This window comes from Rattus norvegicus, chromosome 11 (assembly GCF_036323735.1).
Source record: "Rattus norvegicus strain BN/NHsdMcwi chromosome 11, GRCr8, whole genome shotgun sequence".
NCBI classification, from domain to species: Eukaryota; Metazoa; Chordata; class Mammalia; order Rodentia; family Muridae; genus Rattus; species Rattus norvegicus.
In genome coordinates, this window is record NC_086029.1 from 95,933,011 (window position 1) to 95,959,848 (window position 26,838).

Sequence of the window (26,838 nt, forward strand, 5' to 3'; positions counted from 1 at the left end):
GAAAGGATTAGAAGGATTAGGGGGTATGGCCTTGTTGGAGGAAGTATGTCACTGGGGGTGAGCTTTAAGGTTTCAAAAACCCATGCCAGATCCACTCTCAGTCTCCCCCCATCCCGTGGTGTGTGTATGTGTGTGTGTGTGTGTGTGTGTGTGTGTGTGTGTGTGTTAGGATGTACTTCTCAGCTATTGCTCCAGCACTATGCTCCCTGCCGTGTTAATGAACTAAGACAATGAGACTGTAAATGAGCCCCCAGTGCAATGCTTTCTTGTTGCCTTGGCCGAGGTGTCTCTTCACAGCAGTAAAACAGGGAGTAAGACAAGTATCCTACGTGGTTCAGGCTGCCCTGAGCACGCATATCTTAGAGAGTGCTGGGTTACTCCTGGCCTGTTGGATTTGCTCTGGCAGACTCCATGTAAGAAATTTAACTCTCCCGAGACAATTTCACTGAGAAAGAAAGGCACAGACGGTTTGTACAATTCTCCTGTTACCAGCCTCTGGGGGCCCCTGCCAATGAGTGGGCCAGATACATACATGAAGCTGGAGGTTAAGGAGGGAGAGTAGATACTTGGGTCATGTGACTGCTTTGTGGCAGAGATAAATCCCATGGTCCAGCTCCTCTTGGTCCCCTGACCAGAAAACAGACAGCTGTTACCCCCATCCGTTTATTATCCAGCAATAGTGACTGACATGCGAAGAAAAATGGCCCAATTCTGCAACAGTCTGTTTGCAAACACTGAGTGGAGTATCTCTGGCCTGTGCCCTGGGTAAATGCCTTACAATTGTTCCTACAGGTCAGATTTCCCCATTTGAGTGAAAGTTCCTAGTGTGCTATCTGCTATCTGGACTGTGCTCAGGCCCCTCAGGTCCATGCAGAAGCCCCAGAGATGACCAGTCACTGTGAGAAACAGAGTGCTTGATAGCCTCAGCCAGGCACGTACGTAGTAGAGGTGGGTATTTACAGTGAAGGCTGATATACATTCTCTTTAAATACTGGCTGTGGCTCTGGGCTCTGCCATCCCTGATTGGATATCATAAGGCAACTGTGGGAAACAAACTGGATGGCTGTAGACAGTGCCCAGGGCAGCAAAGTTTGGGCGTGCCAATTCCCCCAGGTCCCTCCCTGACAGGGGTTGGGCGTGTTGCTCCCCTCCCCTATCCCGACAAGGGTGAGCTATGAAAGCAGGCTGCTTATTTCATTCTTCTCACTGACATTATTTACTTTCCATTCAGCACATGGCCTGAAACTCACTATGCAGTCATGGTTGCCTTCGCAGAGATCCTCTTGCCTCTCAAGTGCTAGGATTAAAGGCATGTGCCACAATACTTGGTTCTTTACTTTGTCTGTCTGTCCGTCCGTCTGTCTGTCGGTGACAGGATTATCTTGTTGCATAGTCCAGGCTCACTTCGAACTTGTGGCCCTTTTCTGCCTTCTCTTCCTGGTGATGTAGGATTCCACACTCACCAGAAGTGAGTGCTTGCTGCTAATTTCAGCTTGACACTATTAGCCAAATGCTGTGGGTTACATGTTCCTTGAGCAGAGCTGAGCGATCCTTCCCGTACAGTCCACCAGTCTACCTGGTGAGACATCCGCACCTTCCATCTATCCATCCTGCCCAGACACTGCCTTCCTGTCTTGCTCACAAGCCTCCCTGAAGGCCAGAATGGCTTGCTGACCTTCTGGAGCCAACATAGTATTAGGAGAGCTCCTCTGCCAAGCTGCCGAGACTTCCCTAGTCCTCAGGCAACCGCTGAGCACCTGTGGGGGATGGGGTGAGGTTGCAGGCTGAGGCCTCACAGCAGAGGCGGGCCTGGCAGACCCTGCAGCAACATGCCTTTCCCAAAGCTGGTGGGGCTGGTGGTTCTACGCCTTGTTTGTGTGAGACACAAATATACAGCAAGTTCAGCTTTAATGGTGTCATTAATGCCAGCCTGCTGTCTGTCATGGTGGGGTTCTGCATGAAGTTATACCTGGTTGAGAATCAAGCATTTCTGTAGAGCCCCAGAGGGATATTTTCTCTCTGTGCAAACAGTCCTTTTGTGCAGAGGGAGTTCTGTGGCTTCTTGGCAGACACAGGTGGGGTACACCTCAGTGAACTCCGTTCACTCCTGGGAAGCATGGAGACGTGCACTGCACTTCAGCAAAGCCCTGGGCACTGGCTTCTCTGCACACTGTGCTGCCAGTTGTCCTTGGCTAATCTCAGTGCCTCTGATAACCTCAGCATCCAGGGCTGAATCCAGATGCAGCCTGTCTAGCTTATCCCCAGGCTGGAGTTCCACACTACCTGTGATCCTAATTGTCCTGGAGTTTCCTTTGCTTGGAGAAAACATGACTACAGCAGCATGGGGAGGAAAGGGCTTATTTCACCTTATAACTCTCATGTCACAGAGGGAAGTCAGGGCAGGAACTGAAGGCAGGAACCCGGAGGCAGCCACTGCTGCTTATCGGCTTGCTCCCCCTGGCTTGCTCAGCCTGCTTCGTTATACAATTTAGGAACCAGGGGTCCCACCTGAATCAATCACTAACCAAGAATGTGCCGGGCAGACTTGCCTTATAAAGGCATCGTCTCAGTTTAAGAATCCTTCCCGGATGAAAGTGTCAAGTTGACAAACAAAACAACCAGGCAGCCAGCACGCTAAGTTATCCGGGAACAGACTGGGCTCCAGGGTCACCTGTCCTACAGCGGCCTGGGTAGCAGCACAGGCTGAGTAGGTGCTGACTACCTGTAGTAGATGACAGTCAATGCTGTCTCACAGAGTAGCTGTGAATCAGGAAAAGAGTGGGTATCCAAAGGTCCAAAGGCAAAATCTATTCAGGTGTTCACGCCACGATGCCGAGGGCTTAAGTCCCTGTGAGTCTTATGGGTTCGATGCATCAGCCAGAGCTGCTGGGCATCTCTGGTAGAGCTCACAGGCTCTACATCCAGTCCTTAGACTGAGCTACCAAAGTAACCAAGCGGACAATCTCAAGGCTGCCCCGTGTGCCAGACAGAGGGACACAGGCAGGCCTTGGGGAAACCTCCCCGGAGCTCAGAGCCCTGCTCAGCAGCCACAGGGTCTCACGGGGACAGAAAAGGATCCTCCCACCACTTCTCATGCTTGTGCTCCTGACTCAAGGAAATATCCAGTAAGAAGGTACAGCAGTAGGTACGGAGGTAGACTCAGGTCATCCCACGCACCGGGGAAATAGAGACAGGAGGAGTTCCAGGGCAGCCTGCGCTACAAAGGTAAGCAAAATGGAAAGGATGTTGTGGCTGAATACAGCGACTCAGACTCAGCACTGAGACGGGATGCCCTGCCACCGTTTCCAGCACTGGTTTTCTTTGGCTGAGTGGCCTCCCATGATGCAAAAGGACGTGTGGACAGCCGCTGGAGAGGCAGCAATGGGGTCTGTCTGTCTTTCAGGTGACTGGCCAGCTGGTCTGGGGAATGTCTGAGGGGACGAGCACCCTTGCCTACTGGTCTGGGCTATGCTGCTCCAAGGAGCTACAGCCCCCCCAGGCTTGTTCTGGGAATGTGCGCAGTTTATCCAGGAAACCTCAGGTGTTACTTCTGGGTCACACTTCCTTTCTGTGTGACTCCTCCACTGTAGCTGACAGGAAGTTGCTTGTTTACTCAGAGACAGGGACAACTTTCATGGAGGCCTCAATGGCTTAGCCGATGTGGATGGTGTAATTTAAAATGACTCCTAAAGGAAATCAAAGAAAGAAAACAGTTCTAGCTGCCTGAGTAGTCATTTGGGCACTGAGAAGAAACCACAGGGTTGGATCCACAGAGCTCCCAGCAATGGGAGTGGGGGTGGGGAGTGGGGGGGGCACCCAGAGCACAGCATGGGCAGATGAAGGTCCTCCCATGGCCCATTCCCTGTGTTGTATCTCTTCCTGGGGAGACATGAACACACACCCCAGATAGGACACAGATGACAGCTCCCCCCTCCAAAATGCAAGTCCAGTTTCGTGAACCAATGACTTTATTGGGGTAACTTTAGGGAGCATAGGTGGCTCCAAGGGAGCTGAGATCACCCAGGCTAGTCCTGGGGATCTCTTACAGAAGCTGTTTCCCTGGAGCTCCTGGCCTAGCTTACAGGAAGTCCACTGGGGAGTGTTCTCTCCCCAGCAATTGCTACTGCCTTTGTAACTCTGGGCAAGGGCCCTGAGAGCCTCAGAACTGAGTCTTATAAGCCTCCTCCCTTTGAGGGAGGAAAGGCTGCTCCGCTTTGGAGGAAATGGCTACACACCATTCATGTACAGGAGTAGCCGAGAAAACCTATGGACAGGTGCGCACTGGTGACCACCTCCCAGTGAAGGGGTGGGTAAGATTTGGCAGAACTTGTGTGAGATGAGGCTTTCTGAAGCAGCCATATTGATCTATACAGGCTTGAGGTCATCTCCAAAAGCACTGGTAAAAGACAACTGGAGCATTCCACAGGGCAGCATTGCTCTGTGCTGCCTGGGTATCACAGCAGGGTTTGGGAACAGACAAGAACTGGGTTATCTTTCCCACTCATAGATGGACTCACCGATTTCCCTGCAACCAACCTACCCATGCCCTCCACCCCCACCCCAGGGTAATAAGATAGGTGGCAGGCCCCCTGAGGGAGTCTGGGAGAAGGATGAGCAGTATCTGGCTGGTACTTCCTTCAAAGGGAGTGAAGAAGACTATGCCTATGACCTGGGTCAGCCTGCTCACTAGGTCTACATGCTTCTGCCCATGTAGACTAAGTTGGTCCATGCCATTTCTAGAGACTCCAGGAAAGCCAGCCTGTTACAGAGCTCCACCGGTCAGGTTCTGCTGAGGGTGGCTCCCAATTCATAGCCTGTTCCGAGCGTTCCCACCACGTGGCAGCTAATGATCACCACTCCATTTAGAGAGTCCAAGCTGGAGGCTGTGCTGTTATGGTAATGTCCCAGGGCCTTAGCGGGAGCCAGGACCTCCTGTGTGCATGAGCTTACCACCAGGTTATATCCTTCACAGGTGTGCAGAGAGGAGCAAACAGGAAGCCCTCTGAGGATTCTGGGCTCCCCCTGGCAACTGCCTCTCAGTATGGGGCGAAGGCACATCCTCCTGACCCACCCATAACCAGCCACATTCCCATCTTCCCACCCCTGGATTCCTCCTCCTGCCTGGCTTCTCACCTTTTGGACTGTGTCTAACTAACTTACCTCCAATCCAACTAGCTTCCTTGGGCCCTGCCACGGATAGCACTTCACCTGCACCACACACTCCTTTCCTGGCCTCCCACGTGTGCTCCCCAGCTTGGGGACACCAGGCTGAAGTGTGGTAGTGTGACACTTTTAACAGCCACATCAGCCTCAGCAGGCTATGTGGAGTGTTTAGCTACAGACTGGAGGCCAAAGGGCAGCTGGGATTCTAAGGTCAGCAGTGCCTGGCAGGGCAGCGCTTGGGGGCATGCCAGGACTTTGGGGCACAGGATTCTTTCTGGCAATGATGGGAGGAGAAAGGTCGGAGGTCTACACTCCTTAGCTGCATCCTCCTCACCTATACGGAACCCCACCCCCAGCCCCCAGTCAACACTACCTCGGAGGCTGCTCACCTGTCAGCCATATGCTATGCTCACTCCTGACTCTCAAGGCCTTGTTACTCCATACACCACATGGCTGTGCTTGTGCCCTGGGCACTACAGAGGGGCTGGCTTGTGGCCTGTCATGGGCACTTTCCCTTGCTACCCACAGGTTCACTAGGAGACAGGCTATCCCTTTACCTTATCCTATCAGGGGCTAGAGCCTCCTTTCCTGGTCTTCTATTTGGCCTTATACTGTGTTCTGTAAGTTCTCCTTCCCTGACCACCTTGGTCACCCCATTATTAACTCTTTTCTGCCTCCCTCTTTAGGGAGCCCAGTTTTATCCGTTCCTCATGCTGACCTCAGCCCTGGATGTCAAGAGTCTCTGAACATGTCTGGGGCAATGTGCCAGAGGTGTAGCAGACTGTGGAACTGACAGCCTCCCAAGGACAAGCACTGAGAACCTGCACCCAGAACTACAGCTCACAAGGAAGGCTGGTCAGCGGACAATCTGAATGCTCTGACTCTGAGGGGAGAGCACAGGGATGTCTTCGTGGAAAGTTCCCACCTTAAGGCTTCAGGTAGGCAATGGGAAATTTATTGTCAAATATCTTTAGTCTGGTCCTACCAGGTGTAAGCTATGCCTGTTACCAAGGGATAGGTGCCAGGGGTCTATCATCTGAATGACAGTCACAAAAGGAACAGGGACCCTCACAGAGAAAGTGGATCTCACAGACCTTTGGCCACAGTTTGTTGTCCTTGGAGGGATCTGAAGAGCTTCCACTGTGCTGGGTCAAGACTGGAGTAAGACAGCAGTGCCCCACAGCTAAGTCATGGGCAAGGGTAGAGTGACCAGACGCTGATTCGCTGGTCCTTGGACCCTGCAGCAAGCAAACCATCAGCGGCAAAGGCCACGCAGTGCACAGGAGCGCTGTGGAAAGCCAGGACAGCCAGTGGCTTAATTGTCCTCCAGTGAAACACACGGATGCGGTGGTCCCAGCCTGCTGTGGCGAAGAGCCTGTGATCTGGACGGAGGGTGACCTCGGCAATTCCAGGATTGATGAGCTCATGGGTCTTCTTCACCTAAGAGCAAGCAGGGCAAGAGTGATCAGACTGCTCATGGCCACGCTCTGCTGTCCCTTGGTCATAATACCCGCGTCCTGTCCAGGCTCTGCCGTAAGCTTTGTGACAGCTACACACGCTTGTGCATTTGGTCTCCTTCTCAGCCCCACAGGCCAAGACAAGGCCACCAGGCAGTGCTGTGCAGATCCTCAGGCTGCCTGGACAACACCAGCCCTGGAGGAGCCTGGGGGGCCAGATCCTGGGTTCTCCGTGTGGAAGACATAGCAGAGTCAGTGTTTCTCCTGTCAGAACCTCCATGGAAACGTATGGCGCATGGCATACAAATTCTAGCAAAAATAACACCAAGAGGCAGAAAACGACTCAGGATGTGGGAGGGCTTCCAGGACAGCCAAGAGAAGGGCAGGGTGCTAGGTTTGAATGCGTCCCTCAAGAGTTCACAGGCAGAAACTTAATTCGCAAATTCACCTATTAATGCTATCCAAGGTGGGGTATTTGGCAGGGAACTAGGGCTATGTGAAATCACAAGGCCTATTAGTGGCTTTTTCTAGGAGGAGACCTGAGCTGGCAGCCTGTCCTGTCTTGTCTGGGGATAGTCCCCATGCTGAGACCGGCACTCAGCAGATGTAGGCTGCGAGCCTCCTGGACTCTAGCACTATTAGACAGACAAACCCTTACTTTTTTAGTAAAAATTGTCTTCCTTTGTATTTTTTGTGTTTGGGTGTTTTGTCTGCACCTTTTTCTGTGCACTATGTGCATGTAGCATCTACAGAGGCCAGAAGAGGGCGCTGGATCCCCTGGGACTGGAGGTACAGACAGATGACCTGAGAGTTGCCATGTGGGTGCTAGGAATTGAACTTGGGTCCTCTGAAAGAACAGCCATTAACCTTTGACTACCTCTCTGCCCCCAAACTTCTATTCTTTACACACTGTCCAGTCTTAGCATTCTTAGGCTGTAATAGAAAATGCAGTGAGATACAGTGTGAGAGAGACAACACTGGAGGAGACAGGAGAAATCACAGATGTGCTCCTCACTGACTCTGGGACCCCCGTTTCTCTGTCTGTCTGTCTGTCAATATGGTCGATTCTTCTATATGTTCTCTGCAGTGCCATTCCCATCGTGTCCCTGCCAATGCAAGACCAATGTGGCTACCCAAACTTTAGAACACTAGAGCTTCAAGCTAAAGAAAATGCCTTTATAAAGTTAGCCTGCCTTAGGCTCTTTGTTCTAGTCACGAACAGGGCTTTCTTGGTTATACCGCCTACCCCGAACACTGTAGGCTACTTGACATCTCTGTCTCTGTGAGGGGACCGCCTCTGAACAGCAAGCTTCCTGTTAGTCCCCCTGTCTTCAGTGCCTTCCAGTGGGGCTGCATCACCCTTTGCAGACAATGATGCACCTCCACAAAGGTGAAAAGGAGGCGGGGCCTGTGCCTGTAATTGTAGCACTCTGGAGGGAAAGGACCGGGTGATCTCTATGAATCTGAAGCCAAGCTGGTCTATACAGAGTTCCAGATCAGCCAGGGCTGCATAATGGGAGTCTGCCTTAAAAAGAAAGGAAGGAAGAAGGAAGGAAAGAAGGAAGGCAGGAAGGCAGGCAGGCAGGCAGGAAGGAAGAAGGAAGGAAGGAAAAAAGGAAGGAAAAAAGGAAGGAAAAAAGGAAGGAAGGAAGGTGGGTGCAGGGATACAAGGAAAAATAAAGTAGGAAAAGTGAACCATAGCTTTCATGGAAGTCAGAAATAGTCGTGGAGCAATTTAGCTACACATTAACAAAACACAACTTGATGAAGTAGGCTATTCTTTTGTTTTTTAAAGACTTACTTATTTTAATGTATATGGATACACTGCAGCTGTCTTCAGACACACCGGAAGAGGGCATCAGACCTCATTACAGATGGTTGTGAGCCACCATGTGGTTGCTGGGATTTGAACTCAGGACCTCTGGAAGAGCAGTCAGTGCTCTTAACCACTGAACCATCTCTCCAGCCCTGAAGTAGGCTATTCTTAAAGGAAGCCAGGCAGCCAATCACTGTGGGAGCTGGCAGGGCTCAGGAAGAAGGTAGAAAGATAAAGGGAACAGAGTACCAGTGGAGACCTTGAATGTAGGAGGATGGGGCATGGAGGGCAGGATGATTAGAAAATACACCAGCAAGAACAAAACAGTTAAAATGGACCAGAGAAAACATGGAGGGCAATGGAAGAGCTACTTTAATTTATTGACATAAATGTTTTAGAGTCTAAGACCAAAGAAAGGCTGTAAGAGCATTCAACAGTAAGATATGTTCTAAAATTATTAGGGCTAAGAGTGAAGAAAGACCTGATAGCCACCCCACCCCCCAAATTCACATGGAAAATGAGGGCACAGTAGACACTGTCATCAGAAAGTTCCAGGGCTACATGTGTGCCAGCAGACAGCAGAGCAGTACTCATACAGGCAGAAGGGGAGTATGATGGTTCAAGAGTTTTATATCCAGCCAAAGTGTCACTCAACTGTGAAAACAGTAGACAGACATTTTTGAACATGTAAGAGCTGAAAGACCATTGCTCCCGTAAGTCCTTCTGGAAGAACAAGAAGATTAACTCCAGTCTTGCAGGAGATGGCTGGAGCACTGTAGTGAACAGTCTGGCACATGGCACTGAGTGTACTTACCTATAGGATTAGGCACAGACATGGGGATTACAGCTAGAAAACCAGTTATGTAACTAACAGAAGCATGGGCGGGTAATGTGAACGATGGTGCTGCTGGGATGTGGTCATCTGTGGTGATCTGACCGCTGCCATAAATGACGGCAGCCCAGCATATCCCTTCTCCTCTCCCACCTAAAGGGAGACACCTGTTCTCCTGGTATGTGCTGTGCACATCTGTATATGATAACACCAAGACAATAAACATTCTCCGGCTTTATGATTAAAATTTGCCCAGAGATAAATTTAAATCTAGGCTATGTAGAAAGAGAACTCCAAAGGGTTGAACAGCAGATTCGCCAGGACACAAGTGAGAGAGGCAGGCGATCATTTGGGTTCCAAACCCAAAGCAGCCAGAGAAAACCTGGTATCTAACTGATCAAAGGCACAAGAGCTGGGGCTGTTTAGCAAACAGGCTCATTCTTCCTAAACCGCTTACAACAGAGTGTCTATGCCTAGCTGGTCACCTTGCTGGAAACAACCATGAAAGTGAACAAGCCCTAGACGGCAGGCGGAGGAGGGGCCTGGCATTCTCTGCCTGGGGACAAAATCAAGCTGGAGTATAATTAGTCACATTAAGCTGAGGGGCAGATTAAAATCTGCGGCAAGTAGAAGGCTGAGATCTGTGAGGATAAGGGGGTGGAGTGGAGGGAGATGTGGCTTTGCGGGCTGAGGACTAGACATGGGTTCTCTAGGAGACCTTGTTTGAGGGCTATGCATGTTCAGAGCAGACGACAGGCTGACCAGCGGGAGGCTGATGCAAGGCTTTAAAACGGAACAGCTATGAGAGGTCACAATTGAGAGCTAAGGAAGGAACGAGCCCCATTTGGCTCACGTTAGGAATAAGACCCCACCTACAAGCGAGGCCTGCTCTAGACATCTAATAAAGCAAGGAGCCAGGCCTGGCAAGGACTGAGTGGGAGGAGTAGCTGGGGTTGTAGCAACACCACTGAGATAGCTTTTCCACACACAAACTTGCTCCAACAAAGCATGAAGCCATGCCCACATAGGTCCAAAGTGAACAGCCAGCCATTAAACCCACCACTAGGGAAGAAGCAGACAGATACTCATCGGCTCAGAATAACAGAATTGACGGTAGTCCTCGAATGCCACTTACAATGTCACATTAACAGGAAGTACTAGACACACAAAAAGGCAGGACAATAGGCTCCATAGTCCAGGGAAAGTCCAAACAGTGCAGGTACCAAACATGTCAAATAAAGACTCCTACAAAAGAAAAAGGGCTTGCAGACACCACGAAGTGTGAAGGCCTGAACTTGTATGTTTAGGATCCACAGAAAAACCCAGGAAGGTATAGTGGTCACAGGAAGGCAGGCAGCCACCATTTGGGAGGTAGAGACAGAGATCCTTGGCAAACTAGCCACCTAGACTGGTTGGAACTGGTGAGCTCTAGGCTCAGCAACAGACCTGATAGGCATAGTGGAGAATTATCAAGGAAGTATGCAATATCAACTTGAGGGCTCTGCACACATGCAAATGCTCATATATAAACATACACACATGTAAACTCGCATACACAAACACATCCACATCCACACTACACATACACAAATAGTAAGCAGACAGAAATTATTAGTGCTGTCTAAAAGTTGTAAGAACAGAAAATACAGAGCTGAAAATACCAATTAGAATAAAATGTACAGGACAGGGGTAATAGCAGATTGTAAATTGTTTTATAACAAAGTGAACTGGGACCTACATTAGGAAAAAGCCTGCTCTTGCAAACTGTCCTTGGACGTCTGCCATGTTCACTGTGCACACACACACACATACAAAATAAATAATGTCTTCTTCCGGATAAAAGGGTTGAACTCTAGACAGGACTTGGGTCTACAGAGAAAGTGCCAGAGCTGGCCATTGCTGATAAATATCAAATATTCTGCATGCGTGTGTGTGCATTCATGTGTGTGCATGTGTGCATGTGCGTGTGTGTGCATGTGTGTGTGTGCATGTGGGTGTGTGTGCATGTGCGTGTGTGGTGGTGCAGGGGATGATTAGCAGGAAGAGCACACGGACTGCTCCTTTGGAACACCCATCTGGTGGCTCACAATCACCTGTAATTCAGCTTCAGGTGATCAAATGCTTTCTTCTGGTTTCCACAGGCACTTGTATAAACAAAAATTAAAAAAAACAAATCTCTTAAAAATACTATGGTTTTAAGTTTTAAAACAAAACAAAACAAAACTGCCTAAGCTAGGCAGTGGTGCTGCATATCTTTAATCCCAGTACTAAGGCAGAGGCAGGCAGGCAGGCTGAGGGTTGACCAACAGCCCATGCAGGTGGGATCCAGGAGCAAACCACATAGAGGCCTTCCAGAGCACAGGCACATCAGAAGCCACTCAATGGACTCAGAGGCCACCACACTGGCCATCTTGAGATCCCACCAGAGGACTGGAAAATGGCTTGGATTTATGGGAGGGTATGGTTCATGAATGCCTCAGTGTGCCAGGCACGGTGGCATGCGACTTTAATCTCAGCACTTAGGGGGCAGAGGCAGGCAGATCTCTCTGAGCTTGAATCCAGCCTGGTCCAAACAGCCAGGACTACATACAGAAACCATGTATCTCAAAACAAAACAACAGCGCAACCACCGAACAGTCCAGGACTGATAACGTGTAAAACCCAACCCTCTGGGCTGGGGTGGCAGTACACGTCATCCTGGTACTTAGGAGACAGAGGCAGGATCAGGAGTTCAAAGTCATCCTTGGCTACATAGGAAGACTGAGGGAAGTTTGGGCTACGTGAAACTGTCTCAAAAATTAAAATAACGGGGCTGGAGAGATGGTTCAGCCATTAGGAGCACGTGCTGTTCTTCTAGACGACCCAGGTCTGATTCCCGTCACCCACACGTAACCTATCAGCCATTTGTAACTTCAGTTTCAGGGAACCTGACGCCTTCTTCTGGTCTCTGCTGGCACTGCACATACATTGGTAACACACACCCACACACAGAAAATACAAATATTTTAAAAATGTTAAAATTAAAAAAATATAAAAGAATAAGACAAAAACAAACAGCAGGAGCAGGGCAAAGGCTAGCTCCCCAAGAGACACACCTACATCCTGGAGGGCCAGGAAGGATTGAGAAAATCTGAACCTTGTTGTAAGCCACACTAATAGCTGGTGAGTAGATTTCTTCTCCAGAAGGTGACTGAAGAAAGCTAGAAGGTAATCGTTTTATTGGCTGTTCATGAGCTAGTTTTCAAATGCACAAAGTGAGAGCCAACGGGGATGGAAAAGGGGAGGGACAGGGCCAGCTCAGCCCTCTGCAGCGGGCCTTGGCCGCATGCGTGCCTAGTCAGGCATGTAGTGTACAGCTGTGTACCTAGGGAGACACTTTTCTTCTCAGCCACATGTGGTCCACTTGTGCATTTCAGAGAACTGAAATCATCCAGACCTTGTTCTCTGACCACAACGTAATTAAGTTAGAATTTGAAAACTAGAAGATAGCTGGGGTGTGGGTTGGGGAACCATAAAAACACTCCAATCAGCTTGGCCCTGAGGCCAGGGGACAGATGAATACGAGGTCCACCCAGAAGTGAGGCCTGATGGTACCTGGGAGTGTGGGACCCAGCTACAGGGTTGCCTTATGAGAACACAGGCAGAAGAACTGAGTCTGACAGGTGCCATGTCCAACGTGAGTTGGAATGACTGAGTATTCCCTAGAACAGTAAGAAGAGAAAGAAAAGACAGAGACAGGACTGAAGAAGAATGTGACTGACATTCATATATCCGGCCCCAACAACTACAAAGTCTTCACAATTGTTAAAAGTCTAGAAAAGCACCCCTCACTCCCCATCTCAAACCCAGCATGCAGAGTCCAGACTAAAGCAACTCAGGCCAAGTGTGTATGGAGCAGCAAGAACCCCCAGGTCTCCCTCTACTGGACCCTCAGCCCTGCAGTAAAACAGCAACGAAGAGGTTAATTCATGCCCAGACTCGGCCACTGAGCAGGAGAGCAGAGGCTTGTTCAGCAGCTACTAGCTCCTCAGCAGAACTATGTGGTAGAAAAGGCAGGATCAGTCAACCAGCAGACCCGAACTGACCCAGCCAAGAAAACAGGCGGTGCACTGAGTTAGCTTGGAACTATTGTGCTTTGAGACAGAGTCTCGCTATTTGGCTAGAGAGGTCTAGGCTAGGCTGGGGTGATCTGCTTGCCTCGGCCTTTAGGAGAGCAGACGCTGCAGGTACACAGTGCCACAGTAGGCTTCATTCCATCGCTTTGATGCTAAAGGGAAAATAACCATTGCATTTACTAAGTCAACAGTCAGGAAGGAAGCCCAAGGCTGTAGAGATGGCTCCTTCAGCAGTGTTTGTGGAGTTGGGACTGCCAGCATCCGTGTAAAAAGCCCAGTGCAATGGTGCCTGCCTGCGGTCCTAAGTGGAGACCCCTGGACCTTCCTGGCAGCCAGCCTAGGTGAACTGGTGAGCTCCAGGTCCAGTAAGAGACTCTGTCTTAGAAAGTGAGAATGGATGGGGCTGGAGAGGTTGCTACACAGTCAGGAATAAGTACTCCTCCTGCACCATGTCAGGCAGCCCACGAGACTGCCTGTGACTCCAACTCTAGGAAGTCCAATTCCCTCTTCTGGCCTCTGCTCACGTGCGCGCACACACACACTTTAAAATGTGATGACTCTTACAAAACAACAGAGTGAAGAGTGACTGAGGAAGATACCAGAGGTCAGCCTGCACCTGCACAAACCAGCCCGAGTGTGTGCACACGCGCACATACACACACCCGTACACACATGAACATACATGTACATACATCTGTACATACATGAACACACACACACACAAATAAAAGAAAAGGGAAACCTGTGTCAGTCAGAGAGAGGCAATAAACACATCTGTCAAAACCTAGCACGCACTCACAATCCAGTTCTTCCCCCCACACATGGAAGGAACTTCACCCAACAAGACCCTGTCACTGCGCAATGGGAAACACGGCTTCCCTGCCAAGTTACACCCAAGATGGTCCCAACCAGTGCCACCAGTAGGCAGCTCAGTCCTCCAACTTAACTGCTGCTCTGCCCTCCCATGCCCTTCCAGCTGCCTCTCCTGTGCTTGGCTCTAATTCGTGGACCTGCTGACACTCCGTTCACTGGCCCTGACCACCTCTCCGAGCCCCTCTGCTTGTCTCTTGTGTCCGGGCTGCATGTGTGTGTCCTGGATATTCTGTCCACCTTCGATGTTCACACCTGGCAGAGCCCCAGCTCTAATGCTCAGTGCTTCTCCTCGGTGTGCGGGAACAAGCATTAGAAGGGCTGTCCATGAGCTCAGGCAGTGTCTGGTCTGACATGCACCCTTCCAACGCCCCTTCTACATGGTTCTGCCCTCACTGGGCTCCTCAAAGCCTGCCCTGGGGCAGGATGTGGGGCAGATGCTGTGGTGTGGTGCGTCTGAGCACGCACGTGGGGCCCGCCCATGCCTGCAGACAGGCCCAGTTGCTCTGCTAAGACTGAGAGTGTTATGGTCCTATGGAACTGGGGGAGGGGGGGGGAAACCTGTGCAGTAGACTGGATTGACATTGTTTTGTCCTTGTCTCCCTGGGGATGTTGGCTTGGCTGAGGTAGAGAGGGGACTGTTGGGCACAGAGAGTCCTCACTGGAGCCCACTCAGAACACTGTCTCAGGGATACTTCCTGGCTATCTCTTTGTCCCAGGAACTTCTAACACGGCCAATTCCCAGAGAGAAGAGAGCAGCTTTTAACCCTATACCTGCTGCTACGTACTCCCTGTGCTGGCAAAGTCTGACAGAGCCCTGACTGATCCTCAGAGGCAGAGGTGTGCAAGGACAAAAGGTAGCCCTCACATCCACTTCCATGGCCTCCCTTCTTGTTCTTCATGTGAGAGGGTCAATCTGCCAACTCTGGCCAACCATGGCCCTCTGGGACAGGAGTAAGTCCACGTCCATCTCATGCACACCTGGAAACAGGTAATGGCGGAGAGGTAGAGGCGGCCTGGCTGGAGGACTGGGTCTTCAGGGAGGTGAGAGATTGGGAGCCAGCTAGGAACTCCACCTGCCAGCCATGCTCCTGAGTATAAGAAAGAGCTTCCGGGGCATGGAGGAGTGGTCGGGCCCTGTGCTCCTATATCCCTTGTGTGCACCATCCCACAACCCCACTGCAAACCCCATGCTCTGCTTCCGTGCACAGGCACTCTTGGTACACATGAAGATGACCATGAGGTCTTCTGACCAGCTTCCCCCAGTGACTCTGGGGGACCATGACTGAGGCACAACGAGGACGAAGACGGACGCGAGGCTGGCACTCTTCTGCTGAGCAAACTGGGCTGCTGTGGCCCAGGGCTCGCTGGGGTGGGAGAGCCTTGTTATTACTTAAATACCTAAAATACTATTGGCTGTAAATCAGTCCCTGTTTCAAGGCTATAGGCCTACTCCATGTGGAGGAAGGAAGGGCCTGGGCGCCACCTGTACCTGACAACGCCTGAGGCTCGAACTTGATGGTTAGCAGCACAGCCACCTCGGGGAGGCAGGCCTGAGGTTTTCCATAGGTTGTGTCTGCGGGCATCCTACTGGTCATGGCAGCCCCTCCCTGACTGAGCTCTGGCCAGGGCTCAGGACCCTCCAGAAGGATCTCTGGCCACCAGTGGCTCTTACAACTCATGACCTCAGGTGCCGGGAATGCTCGGCGCGGCGCCATCTGGTTCTGATTACCCATGCTCGGCTGCGGGCGCCTCAGCCAGGGATCTGTGTCCCAAGTGGCTGGGAGATTGATTTGGGCTCCTCAGAGGCTTTAGCAGGAGGATGTGAGGAAGGCACGTCTGAACCAATGGGGGCTTGGGCCAAGGCAGGCAGCCATATTTTGGTGCCACGGCACCAGTGTGGATGCTGTGGACTGGAGGCCACCTTGATGGCCCTCAGGTGTCAAGAATGATCTCAAATAGCTTGCCTTGGCAAATTGACAGCTGCTTCCTTCCCAGAGACCTGGGCTGTGTAGAACCAGGATTTCCGGGTCTCTAGGGCCAGCACCGGACCTGACTCTGGGTGAAATAGCACCCAGCCTTCACCAAACCTGGAGTTATTCTCATCAGTCCAAGCAGGAAGGCAAGCTCAGCAGGGGGCTGGGGCTCCCCACCTCCTTTGATGTGTACTGCTGAGCCAGGCCCTGCCCACCTCACCCCAACTACTTCCAGGCTGCAGTTCCTAGTTCCCCTTCTGCTTTAACTTTTCAAATCATTAGTAGAGTAAAAGTTCATCTCTGGACTGGAACAAGCCCATAAATTAAGTCTTAAGTTCCAGCAGCTGTTTCCCAAACATGTTGGGAGATTCCAAGTCTCTCTCTGGGCTGGAAGGGCTTCCTCCGGGGTGTGGGGCCCCAGGGGCCTGAGTAGGAGCTCACAGCTCTTGCAGAAGCTGCCTAGGTGTTAGCCCTCTGCCTTCTGTGGGGATGTGGGTCAAGCCACTTAAGGGGATGGATGCTGGGCCCACAGGGGGTGCTGCTGCTCTCCTCTAGGCTTCAGAAGCAGGAGGCGGTGGGTGAAGGAGACCTCCACGCCTACCTGCGGGGCTCAGCACCTAGTGAGGTGGAGACTCAGGGTGCACAGACCAGTGGTTGAGTACTGCGCTTTCCCACATGCTCACATGGTTCTGAGGGTTAGAGACTTTTCTGAAGGTTGGAGGTCCCTCCCTACACAGCAAGGAACCTGTGGGTCTCAGACACTGAGGGAAGGATGGACGGATTGACATAGAATCTTATTGTGAATCCATTATGTGCCCGGTGCAACTGGACTCCCAGGAATGGTCTTATCTTAGAGCTAAGGATCAGAGGAGCCTGCCTTACCAGTGGGCTTACCTTCTTTTCCTACTAGGCACTGCTGGTGGGGAGACCAGGTTATCCATGCTGTCTCTGCTCCCCAGTGCAGCACTCCTGGATCTGTCCCTACTTAGGCACTTCACTTTCCTCAGGCCCCCAGGCTATGGTATGTCATTTTTTGGGCCTCTCTTGTGGTTCTACTCCACATCAGCCTCCTTCTGCTCCAGGTCTTCCCCTGACCCTCTATCCACTGTCCGTGATCAGTTGCTTTTCCAGAATGGCCTCGTGATAAGTCTCCGATTTGCACCCTGGGTTTAGTGATGACCTTAAGACCCTGGGTGCCACTCGGCACCAACCACGCCCTACCTTTACCTACAGGCCTCAGGAAGGAAGGATGGGTGGACATACAGGACAGCCTACCTGTATGGATAGGACACTCTGAATCCATTGTGTGGACCCCCCCGGGATGGTCTTGGCTCAGAACTATGGATCAGTCTGCCTTACCAGTGGGCCTCACTGCCCACCTTTCTTTCCTAGTAGGCGCTGCTGGTAGGAGGCACTTAGGCCTGGACCTGATGTGCTCAAAGCAAACCCAATCCTCAGCAGCAGCTGAGCGAGGCTTCCTTCCTACTTCGGGAGGGCGGCAACACCGTGCTCCCAAAGAAGGGTTGGCCTGACCCCCCTAAGCTCTATTCTCGGTGCTCCGGCTAAGTCCAGTGAGGCTGGGAGCTGGGCTATGGCTACACAGTATTCCACAGGGCATGTAGCTCTCCCACCAGGCTAGGTTTCCAAGGCTAGGTTTATCTCTGAGACTTCTGGTAACAGGTTCCTTTCCCACCCTGAGTCTGTGTAACCAAGCCACCTCTGGGGCTTGGTAGCCTGTTGTCTGGCAGGCCTGCACAAAACCAAGTCGGGATACAGATTCCACAACTCCTACACAACCCCTCCATCCCAAATGGGCCCCTTATGCTGCACTTTGAGGGACAGGGGCAATCCTGGGGCCATAACAACTGGGATGGTCTATGAGACATTTAGGGGTTGTCTCTAGCGAGCCTGCTCATCCAAGGCATTCCTGCCTGGTGGGCTCTCCTGTTACCTGTGGCCAGCAGCCTGCCTAGGCCAGCTTATAGATCCTACCAGGCCATGGCTTTGCAGGGCTTTCCACAAGTTCTCTTTTCTTTTTCTTTCCCTTTGATTAATCAGTTCCTTACTGACCACATTCCTCTGAGTTTTCACAAAGGAGTTTGGTCTGCCTGGACACTACGTGCCTTTCCTTTAGATGGACAAGACTTGATGGCTGTTAACCCGAGGTCCAGGAGAAACCCAAACCATGTGAATGGCGAGCCCACGCCCACTGGCCCTTGCTCCCCTCCTGCCTCCGAGTGATTAATTAGCTAGGGAGCTGCAGCCGCTCCTCTTCATGCCTAAATATTGTTTCGGCCTATCAGACTGTTAGTGCAGAGCAGGATAAATGAGGCCCGGGCCTGTGCACTGACCTGCAGGGACTGCTGATCGTCCAGACTCCAGACAGCCAGTACCTTCCCGGCCGAGCCTGAGACGCCCTTGGCCTTCTGAGAGTCGAAGTCAAGGCCCATGACAGGCTCTTCATGGCAGGTGATTTGGCTGCACACCTTCCGCTCTGAGACGTCCCACAGGGTTACCGATCCATCCTCATAGCCAGCCAGAAGGAGGGGGCGGAGACTGGAGTTAGTCTGTGGGGAATGGCACAATGGTTGGCTCCCAAAGGGTCTTGTCTTCAAAGAGCTTTAGGCCTGTGGGAACAGCTCTTTCTCTGGCCACGCCCAGAAGTGGGTTGGCCCAGAGAACAGTTCCCTTGCCTTCCATATTGCCGCCAGCCTAGGCTCCATATCCTAACAGCCTCCCACATCCCTCTCATGGGGCTAGTGGGGCTGCTGCTGAGTACCTGAGGAGCTAGAGATGGGGTCTAGAGGCCTCGCACACTCATACATTTCTACCTACCCTGGATCCTGTCCAAATCTGGGATGACACGATACCTACTGCCACCCACCAGCACCCTGGGTCAGCCCGGGATGGCCTCATCCTTCCTCCTCATCGGCCACTCCTGGTTGAGGCCAGTCATCTAGAACCACCAGGCAGGAAAACGGAACGCTCAGTGAGAAGGCCTCTCTGGGCTTTGTTAATGGAGTTGCAGAGGCCCCCACCCTTGGAAGCTTGATGTGAGAGGCCCTCACTGTCATGATGGATGAGGGCGAGGGTCAGAGGGCTCTGCACCCTGGGCTGACGCTCGTTTATTTAGCCTCTGAAACAACTACAAAAGAAGAGTGCTGCAGGATTCCAAGTCACCCTTAGGGACATGCCGTCGGTCCCTGCACTGCACAGCAGCCCGAGAGAAACTGCACAGGGCTGAGCAAGGAGGCCCAGGCTAGCTGGAGGCCCATGGCACACAGCTAACAAACAGCGTGAGGGAGGGCCAGGGCTCTCGGGCCACCACAGCTGTGGCTGGATGTCCAGGATACCTTTGTGGGAGGGTAGGGTAGGGCCCACTGTAGACTAGCATGTGGAGGGATGGTCACAACAAGGAAAGAAGGAAACAATGAGCAGGCTTTCAGCAAGTACAGTGGACTTGCCAAGGCCAGAGCGGCCATGGAGCTTGTCTCTGACTGTCTTCAGAAATGGCTGATTGTGTCCTGTTGGCGATCAACTTCACACGTATAAAACAGGAGGGAGTGATGAGCCTGGGAGGAGGCATGAAGCATTCTGCGTTTCCTGTGATTTATTTTCAGCACCATCTTCAGTCCCTCTCCCCAAGGGCCAGGGCCCATACTGTGCACTTTGACCATAACCCCAGAGGCAGGGTTGTCTCAGGTCTCTGAGCGTGTTCCTGGCACAGTAGTTCTGCCTGGCTCTGCGGGCCCTATCTGCACCGATGCACTGTGAGCTTTATCACAGTGATGAGCTCTCTGCTTGAAGTGATTTGTGCAGATCCACAGTGTGCCCTATGGGCGGGCTTCAGACAGGCTGCTTAGGCAAGCAGGTAGGAGCTGGGGCACACCAGGTGGAAGAATTCCAGAACCCTTTGCACCCCAATCAGGAGTGAGTGCCAACTCTTGCCACTCTTACTCAGCACCCTCAGCATGGCTGCCTGGTAGACGCTCCTCTGAAGCCCATTTGAGAGAGAACTATCCCAGGCTACCTGGATCGAGCCCTAGCAGTAGTCCTGCTCTGGCTCTGCTGCCTCTCGTCACCAGGCTACTTTCCTTGCTCTCTGAGTGAGGGAGTCCAGAGCTCCCCATCTTCACTGGCATCATTCTAGATGGCACAATGAGTGTGACTATGAGTTCTGAGCAACACAGACACTCAGGGGCCACTAGAAAGACCCCTCTGCCATGGTCATTTCAGCCCCTGCCAGTTATCACCACAGCCCAGTACCTGCCACTTTACTTTATCTACCCTGGTCTCCGCAGCTTTCAGTGACAGGCACTACAGGCTGGACTCGTGTTCTTGTAGCCACGAGGCCTTTGGTGGTCACAACCTTGATGCTGTAGATCCAGGATCTGAAGTCGCCCCGCCTTGCCCTCCCTAGCAGCTCCCCCTGCCCTCAGAGACAAAAACTGGCTCTGCGGCCTCTGCCACCCTTGGAAGAACAGCCTGAGAGATGGCAGCAGGCCAGGGGCCAAGGGAACCCCTAAGCTGTGTACTAGAACTCGGCTGGAAGAGGCCCCAGGACTCAGACTGGGAACCTTCTCTAAGGGTGGGTACTGCTGTTAGCTCAGGCCTGATTTACAGCCTGACCTATCCTATAATTATTGTAGCAATGCTGCACAGCTACTTTGGGCAGGAACTAAAGATAGGCCCGAGCATTTCAGAAAGAAATCTATCAAGTCAGGATACTTTGTCACACTCAGATTAGAGACTTTACATTCTAGGATTTCTGGACTTAGGAGAAACAAAGAACATTCTTATACCAGCAGCTTTTTGCGGCTGCGGGCTTCACATTGGATCTGTATCACCAACAAAGTGGTGATTTGTCCTTCTGTCAACTATATTAATTACCTTAACAAGTTTGTACATCCCTTTCTACACATTTTTTTTTCTGATGGAATTTTTACACGATTGTGCAATGACCTATGTTTTCCAGGGTACAGAATAGGAGTGTGCAGCCACAGGTGCCTGTGCCAGGACCTGTATGTGGCATGGTCACTTTCCTGGAAACCTCAGTGTGAGTAAGGTTGGGAGGCAAGATAAGGGTACACTGATTTTTCCCAGGGAAGTGCCCAGAAACTCTTGGGGAGCTGTGTCTGGACACACTGAGGCAAGAACTAGGCTCTGTCTCTGAGTCAGGCTGCAGACTTATGGATCCCAGGAGCTTTGTCAGATAGAGTCTGCCCTGACTCTGCTGAGGCGTTTCTCCAGGAAGCTAGCTAGCTATACAGAAAAGGCAGCACTAGGGTCAGCCTACTGAACACTCCAAATCTAATGCAACTCTCTCAGTTAAGAAACTGCAAGGAGCTGGAGGGATGGCTCAGCAGTTAAAAGCACTGGCTGCTCTTGCAAAGGATCCCGGTTTGGGTATCAGCACCTGCATAGGGATCTGAAGCGATCCTTGGACTTCACAGGCACCAGGCACACAAGTCACCCATATATATTCATGTAGCCAAAATACCCATACATACAGATAAAAATTTAAAAAGGAAACTGCAAAGAAAGCCAACTGGAAGCAGGCCAGAAAACTTTGTGCCATCCAGACAGACAGAATCCCTGAGGCAGGCACAGAGGTGCCCTTCCCATGCTTCTTGTAGGTCACTCAGGCAATTCCAAACTGAATAAGCCCATCTCATCTCATTTTAGAAGAGTTCAAAGAGGCAGCAAGCCATGAGGCAGAACTTAACCAATAAGAACTAGGAAGATGGCCAAAGGGTTACAAATCCCTCTTAACATGGGCGATACCCTGTGACCCTCCCACCCGTGTCTGTACCAGTTAAGACATTGATGATGAAGCTTCTGGGATTCTTTGCTGATAAATACAGTAAATGGAAGTGACCAGGAAGTAAAAATGCCGACCTGGATGTGGCCAGGGAAAGCCTCACCTTGAAAAGGTCTGGGCCTGTGTGTGTGTGTGTGTGTGTGTGTGTGTGTGTGTGTGTGTGTGTGTGTGTGTGCTGCAGAGGGCAAAATTCCAGACTCTAGGCTGTGATGTCTACCTGGGCCCTAGTTTTTGCAGAAGCCCCAGGAGATAGCACCTGACCCTCCAACAAAATTAAAAAAACAAAATCAAAACAAACAAGCAAGCAAACAAACAAAAAAACAGAAAATAGCTACAGGGAATGGCCATTGGGGAAATCATCATGCTAATGTTCCTGGGATCTCTATAAGGTCAAGGAGTGGAAAAAAAGTTTGCCTAGCACAGCAAGGTCCATGCAGGCTCACTTCACATTAGTTAGCTTTTCCCTCAGCCTCAGCAGAGCCAAGGACCAAGGTGCTGAGGAAAAGGGCATGTTCTTCTGGGAGCAGGTCCCACAGCTGACCCAACTGTCCCCTCCTCACAGCTACATATGGGCATCTGCATGGCACACTGACCAGGTTATGTGGAGGCTAGGTATGGACACCTGGTTTTTCTGTAGCGTTTCTCTTGGGGTGACTTCCAAGCACCAGCACCAGCCCAGAGTCCAGTCAGCTTTGGGCCAGAGGACAGCAGATACATGGTCTCTAAGGGACAGTGCCTGTAGATTTGATGACAAATCCAGCCCTGAGTGGGGCATGACTCAGGGCTGTTGGGTGTGGCTGGCACATGCTGTCTTACCTGCCACAGCCCCAGGCACATGGGCATGCCTGGCTTGGCATCTGCCTCCGGCTTCAGGGTGCACACTGACGTCTTGGATGGCATCTCCAGAATCTGAACCTGACAGTGAGAAAACAAGCTGATCTGGGCTGATGCCAAGCAAGTCTATGCTGTGCAAACAAGAGACATTTAAGGCGATTAGCCAAGGCTGCTGCGAGTTTCTGTCTGCTCCTCTCCCTGTAGGGACCTGAGAGCAGAGCCTCCTAATTAGTCTGCACAGGCTAGAGGGCTTAGATGCTCCTGGGGTCCTTACAAAACAAGTGCTCACATCATTCCTGAATGACCAACCTTTCACCAGCAAGTAGCTAGCACATGCCTTTCCCCTCTTGTCATTTAGGCAAAGCCTGGTCTACTTGGTCCTGCTTACTTTGGTTATTCTCTCTCCTTTGCTTGTGTCTCTTGCCTGGGTAGGATTTTCAAGGGCCCTCTTTGGATAATCTCAGGTATGTAAAATGATATATAATCTGTGCAGAAGGCCTGAGACCCATGCACCACCAACCTAGAAATATGCATTTACTCAGAGCCAGGGGCAGCCTCACTGAATCCTGTTTCCTGTACACAAGTACCTGACCTGCCAACCCAGACTGCTGAGATGCCCAGGCCTTTCCATGCCTAGGCTGAGATGGGCCTTGTGGCCCACATGACCCATCTTCCCAGGTAGGTATAGAAATCCAAGGGGCTGGGGATTTAGCTCAGTGGTAGAGCGCTTACCTAGGAAGCGCAAGGCCCTGGGTTTGGTCCCCAGCTCTGAAAAAAAAGAACAACAACAACAACAACAAAAAAAAAAAAAAAGAAAGAAAGAAAGAAAGAAATCCAAGAAGACTGTTTATAGGCCGGCCAGGATCATTCTTAGTGGATGGCCAAGGCCCAAGGACCAGATTGGATTGGGTTCTCAGACACCCCATATCTAAGGTACTAACCCTCATTCATTTGGGGGGACGTGACACTTCTCTTGTGAGCTCAGGGAACAGAAGGGGGCCACATGACATGTTGCAGCCTAGCATCAACCAGATGTTTCCTATGCCTTTCATCTGCGTGGGGTTCTACTGCACTGTTGGGCTTATGTATACCTTCTGGTGTCATGGGGCTGCGTGGGTTCTGAATCCCTGAGCTTCTCCAGATATCAGTGAGAGCAGGAGCATAAATACAAGCCTGCTTAGCATGCCCCAGTCTGCACACACACGGACTCAGAGCTCCAAAGGGGAGGGGGCATCAACCGGACAGCACATACCTGGTATGTCAGACTGGGGACAGTGTCTGAGGGACCAGAACATGGGCATGTTGGGGCTGTGTTGCCCTTTAGAACCTATGCCACATAGACCCTCATCTGCCACAGCCCCAGCCACAGAGATGAACCTCATCTGCCCTGCTGAGTCCAGGGCAGCTTCTAGGCAGTGCAGAATGCCAAGCACACAGCCTGCTCCTCCAGTCAGAGTCCTGCTGATGTGTCCACTTCTGACTGACAGGTGGCCAGGGTGCTGCCTGGCAGGGCAATCTCACCGGGGTCCCCACAGTGACTGAACTCCTAATACCCAAGCTGAGCACTAGAAATGGTTCACAGTTCCGTCCTGTCTGCTGCAGGTGAGTTGTATAACCTCTGCCTTTGTGGAGACCAGGAACATGCTCAGGCCTTTGAGAGGTGGGAAGGGAAGGTTTGGAGGAAGCCAGGACAGGGGCTAACAGAGTAGGAGGGCAGAGCTGCTGCAGGGAGTGGAGATGGACAGCATGGCTGGCAGTGGGCCTGTAAGCCCGCATTAGAGCTGCTCCCAGGCTGGAAGGCAGAGAGGGAGGGGAGTGGCTCCTATGCACAGTCCTGCCTCCTCTGGCCCATGGTCCTCCACAGCCAGCAGCACTGAGTAGGCAGCTCCTAATGGCGCTGGCGGATCAGGCCGGTGTACCGGGTTAGGCTTGGCTCCTGCCCAAGAAAAGTCATTTTGTCTCCAAGCAGATCTAGTTCATAAATAATGAGATAGTAACAGGTATTTATTTGTTCATGATTGCACTTAAATCACCAATTAGGAGCTACATACACTTTTCTTGCCAGTTTGCCAAAAACCTGTTAAAGGTTTTATTAATGTGAGGGGTGGGGGAATTGCTTCCTCCTCTAGCAAGGCAGGTGGTACTAAGGTCATCCCAAGCCACAGACACACAAGATGCCACTCTGAGGGCTAGGAGGGCTTAGCCACCCTTGGGCCATGGAGCAGTAAAGTCTTTGTCTGCAGAGGTCACAGGCTCCTGTGTAGTTTAACCAGCTTCCTGGTCCTCACCCTCAGTGCAGGTAGCCCTGTATTTTCAAAACAATTTTTATTATATTTATTATTTATTGGGGTGTGTGTGTGTGTGTGTGTGTGTGTGTGTGTGTGTGTGACTTTTGTGAACCAGCTCTCTCTTCTCACTGTGTGGGGTCTGGAAATTGGACACGGGCTGTCAGCCTGGGCAGCAGGCACCTTTACCCACCGAGCCATCTCAACGGCCAGACACTGCACTTTCAGAAGCAGCCAGCACATCCTGGGCAAATGGTTGTTTTCCAGTCAGCCTGGAATCCGCCTAAACTGGGCCCTGGAAAACCATAGCTGGCTTAGGCCCAAACAATGCCTGGGAGCATGCTCCCACCCCTCACGGCTGTCTGGGTGGCCACACTTGCCCAAACCTAGCATTTTTTCCTTCTGGAAAAAAGAAGCTGGAGTTGGGTGCCAGGTGGAAAGCTCCAGGGTCTGTAGGAGGCTCCAAGCTCACTCAGGGAGGTTCCAAGAGGCCTGGGGAAGCAAGCTAGGAAAGGCACTGGCCCTGGGTCTGACCTCGAGATCCTGCTCTTCTGATGTAGGATGGTTGCTGTGCTTTCTACACTCTCAGTATAGACCCCAGGTCACACTCCTAGACAGTCCTGGGTTTGCTGTTCCTCTTCTTATCCTGAGAACACATTTGAACAGCTCCTACCTAAGGCCCCTTGCCATCCAGCCTCTCCCTACTACCACAGTGGGGTCTTTCTGAGCTCTCATGACTTCCTGCCGTGGCCCGTGGCCTGTGGCCTGTGGCCCGTGCAGGTTGTCCATCTTTGACCTTTGACCTCAGGCTCCTGCACCACCCTCCTGAGAATGTGCACGTGTGGAGTGCAGTACCCCAGCCTCGGCGTTTGGATCAAGCATAGTCCCAGCCTTCAGCTGCTCATCACTGGCTATGCCTTGCCTATAACTCTGCAAACAGGATGAGGCTGGTTCTGTAGAAAGAAGCCCCGAAACAGGGTTAGTTTATTCTCACAGAAAGCAGAGGGTCCTGGGGCTGTAGCCCGACTCCATCTCCTGGACTCCCCATTACTCTGGCCTCACTGCTGCTTCCAGATACCTTTTTCCTGCTCCTTTCCTTGTGATCAGAGTTTGTGGAACAGTTTGTCTCCCAGGAGGCCTAGCAGCTTCCCGGGAGTTCCGCTGTGGCTCTTCCTGCCTCCAGACTGGCTCCCATTCTGGATTTGAATTTGGGCTTTATCCTCCCTTCCCCAGGTTTGTGTCCACTCCCATCTTCAGTCAGCCTCCAGAAGCTGCAGTCTTCACTGTGTCATAGCTTTGTCCCCCACTGTGAACTCCCCTGATGCTTCAGTTTTCTTCACCGTGTCACTAGATTGATATCTCTGGTGCCTCCTCCCGGCTGACAGTGCACCAAGGCCCCAATTTCCGGAGATTTCTCTGTGTACATATATGTGTGTATGCACATGAATATGTGAATAGACATGTATTCTTGTCTATGTGTGCACACACATCCTCAGGTCTGGACACAGCCCTGAGTAGCCCCCCTCCAGGAATAGTGTTGTGTTAAGTCTGAAGGTTTGCCTGAGCCCTTCCTCATTTTCAACCTGAATCCCCTGGAAGGATTGGATGTCACAGATGAGCAGCCCGAGGCTGCTGGAGCTGAGTGAAGCAGGTGAGCCTCAGGCCTGCA

At 51.6% G+C, this 26,838-nt stretch overlaps 1 protein-coding gene across 6 annotated transcripts in view; it reads right to left on the bottom strand.

Moving 5' to 3' along the window:
* Nucleotides 1-983: 983 nt before the first annotated feature.
* The window catches only part of Gnb1l (G protein subunit beta 1 like), a 77,940-nt gene continuing 52,085 nt past the window's right edge, over nt 984-26,838 (bottom strand). For 4 of the 6 annotated variants that reach the window (NM_001398877.1, XM_039088981.2, XM_017598200.2 and 1 more), the window contains 3 exons: nt 22,867-22,965; nt 18,581-18,796; nt 3,951-6,603 (listed from right to left, as the gene is read on the bottom strand). In NM_001398877.1, the coding sequence (NP_001385806.1) occupies nt 6,352-6,603; nt 18,581-18,796; nt 22,867-22,965 (567 nt within the window). In that variant the 3' untranslated portion in view covers nt 3,951-6,351. Of the gene's footprint in view, nt 3,687-3,950; nt 6,604-18,580; nt 18,797-22,866; nt 22,966-26,838 lie in introns of those variants that run through there. The other 2 variants (XR_005491494.2, XM_006248654.5) reach the window with 2 other exon arrangements.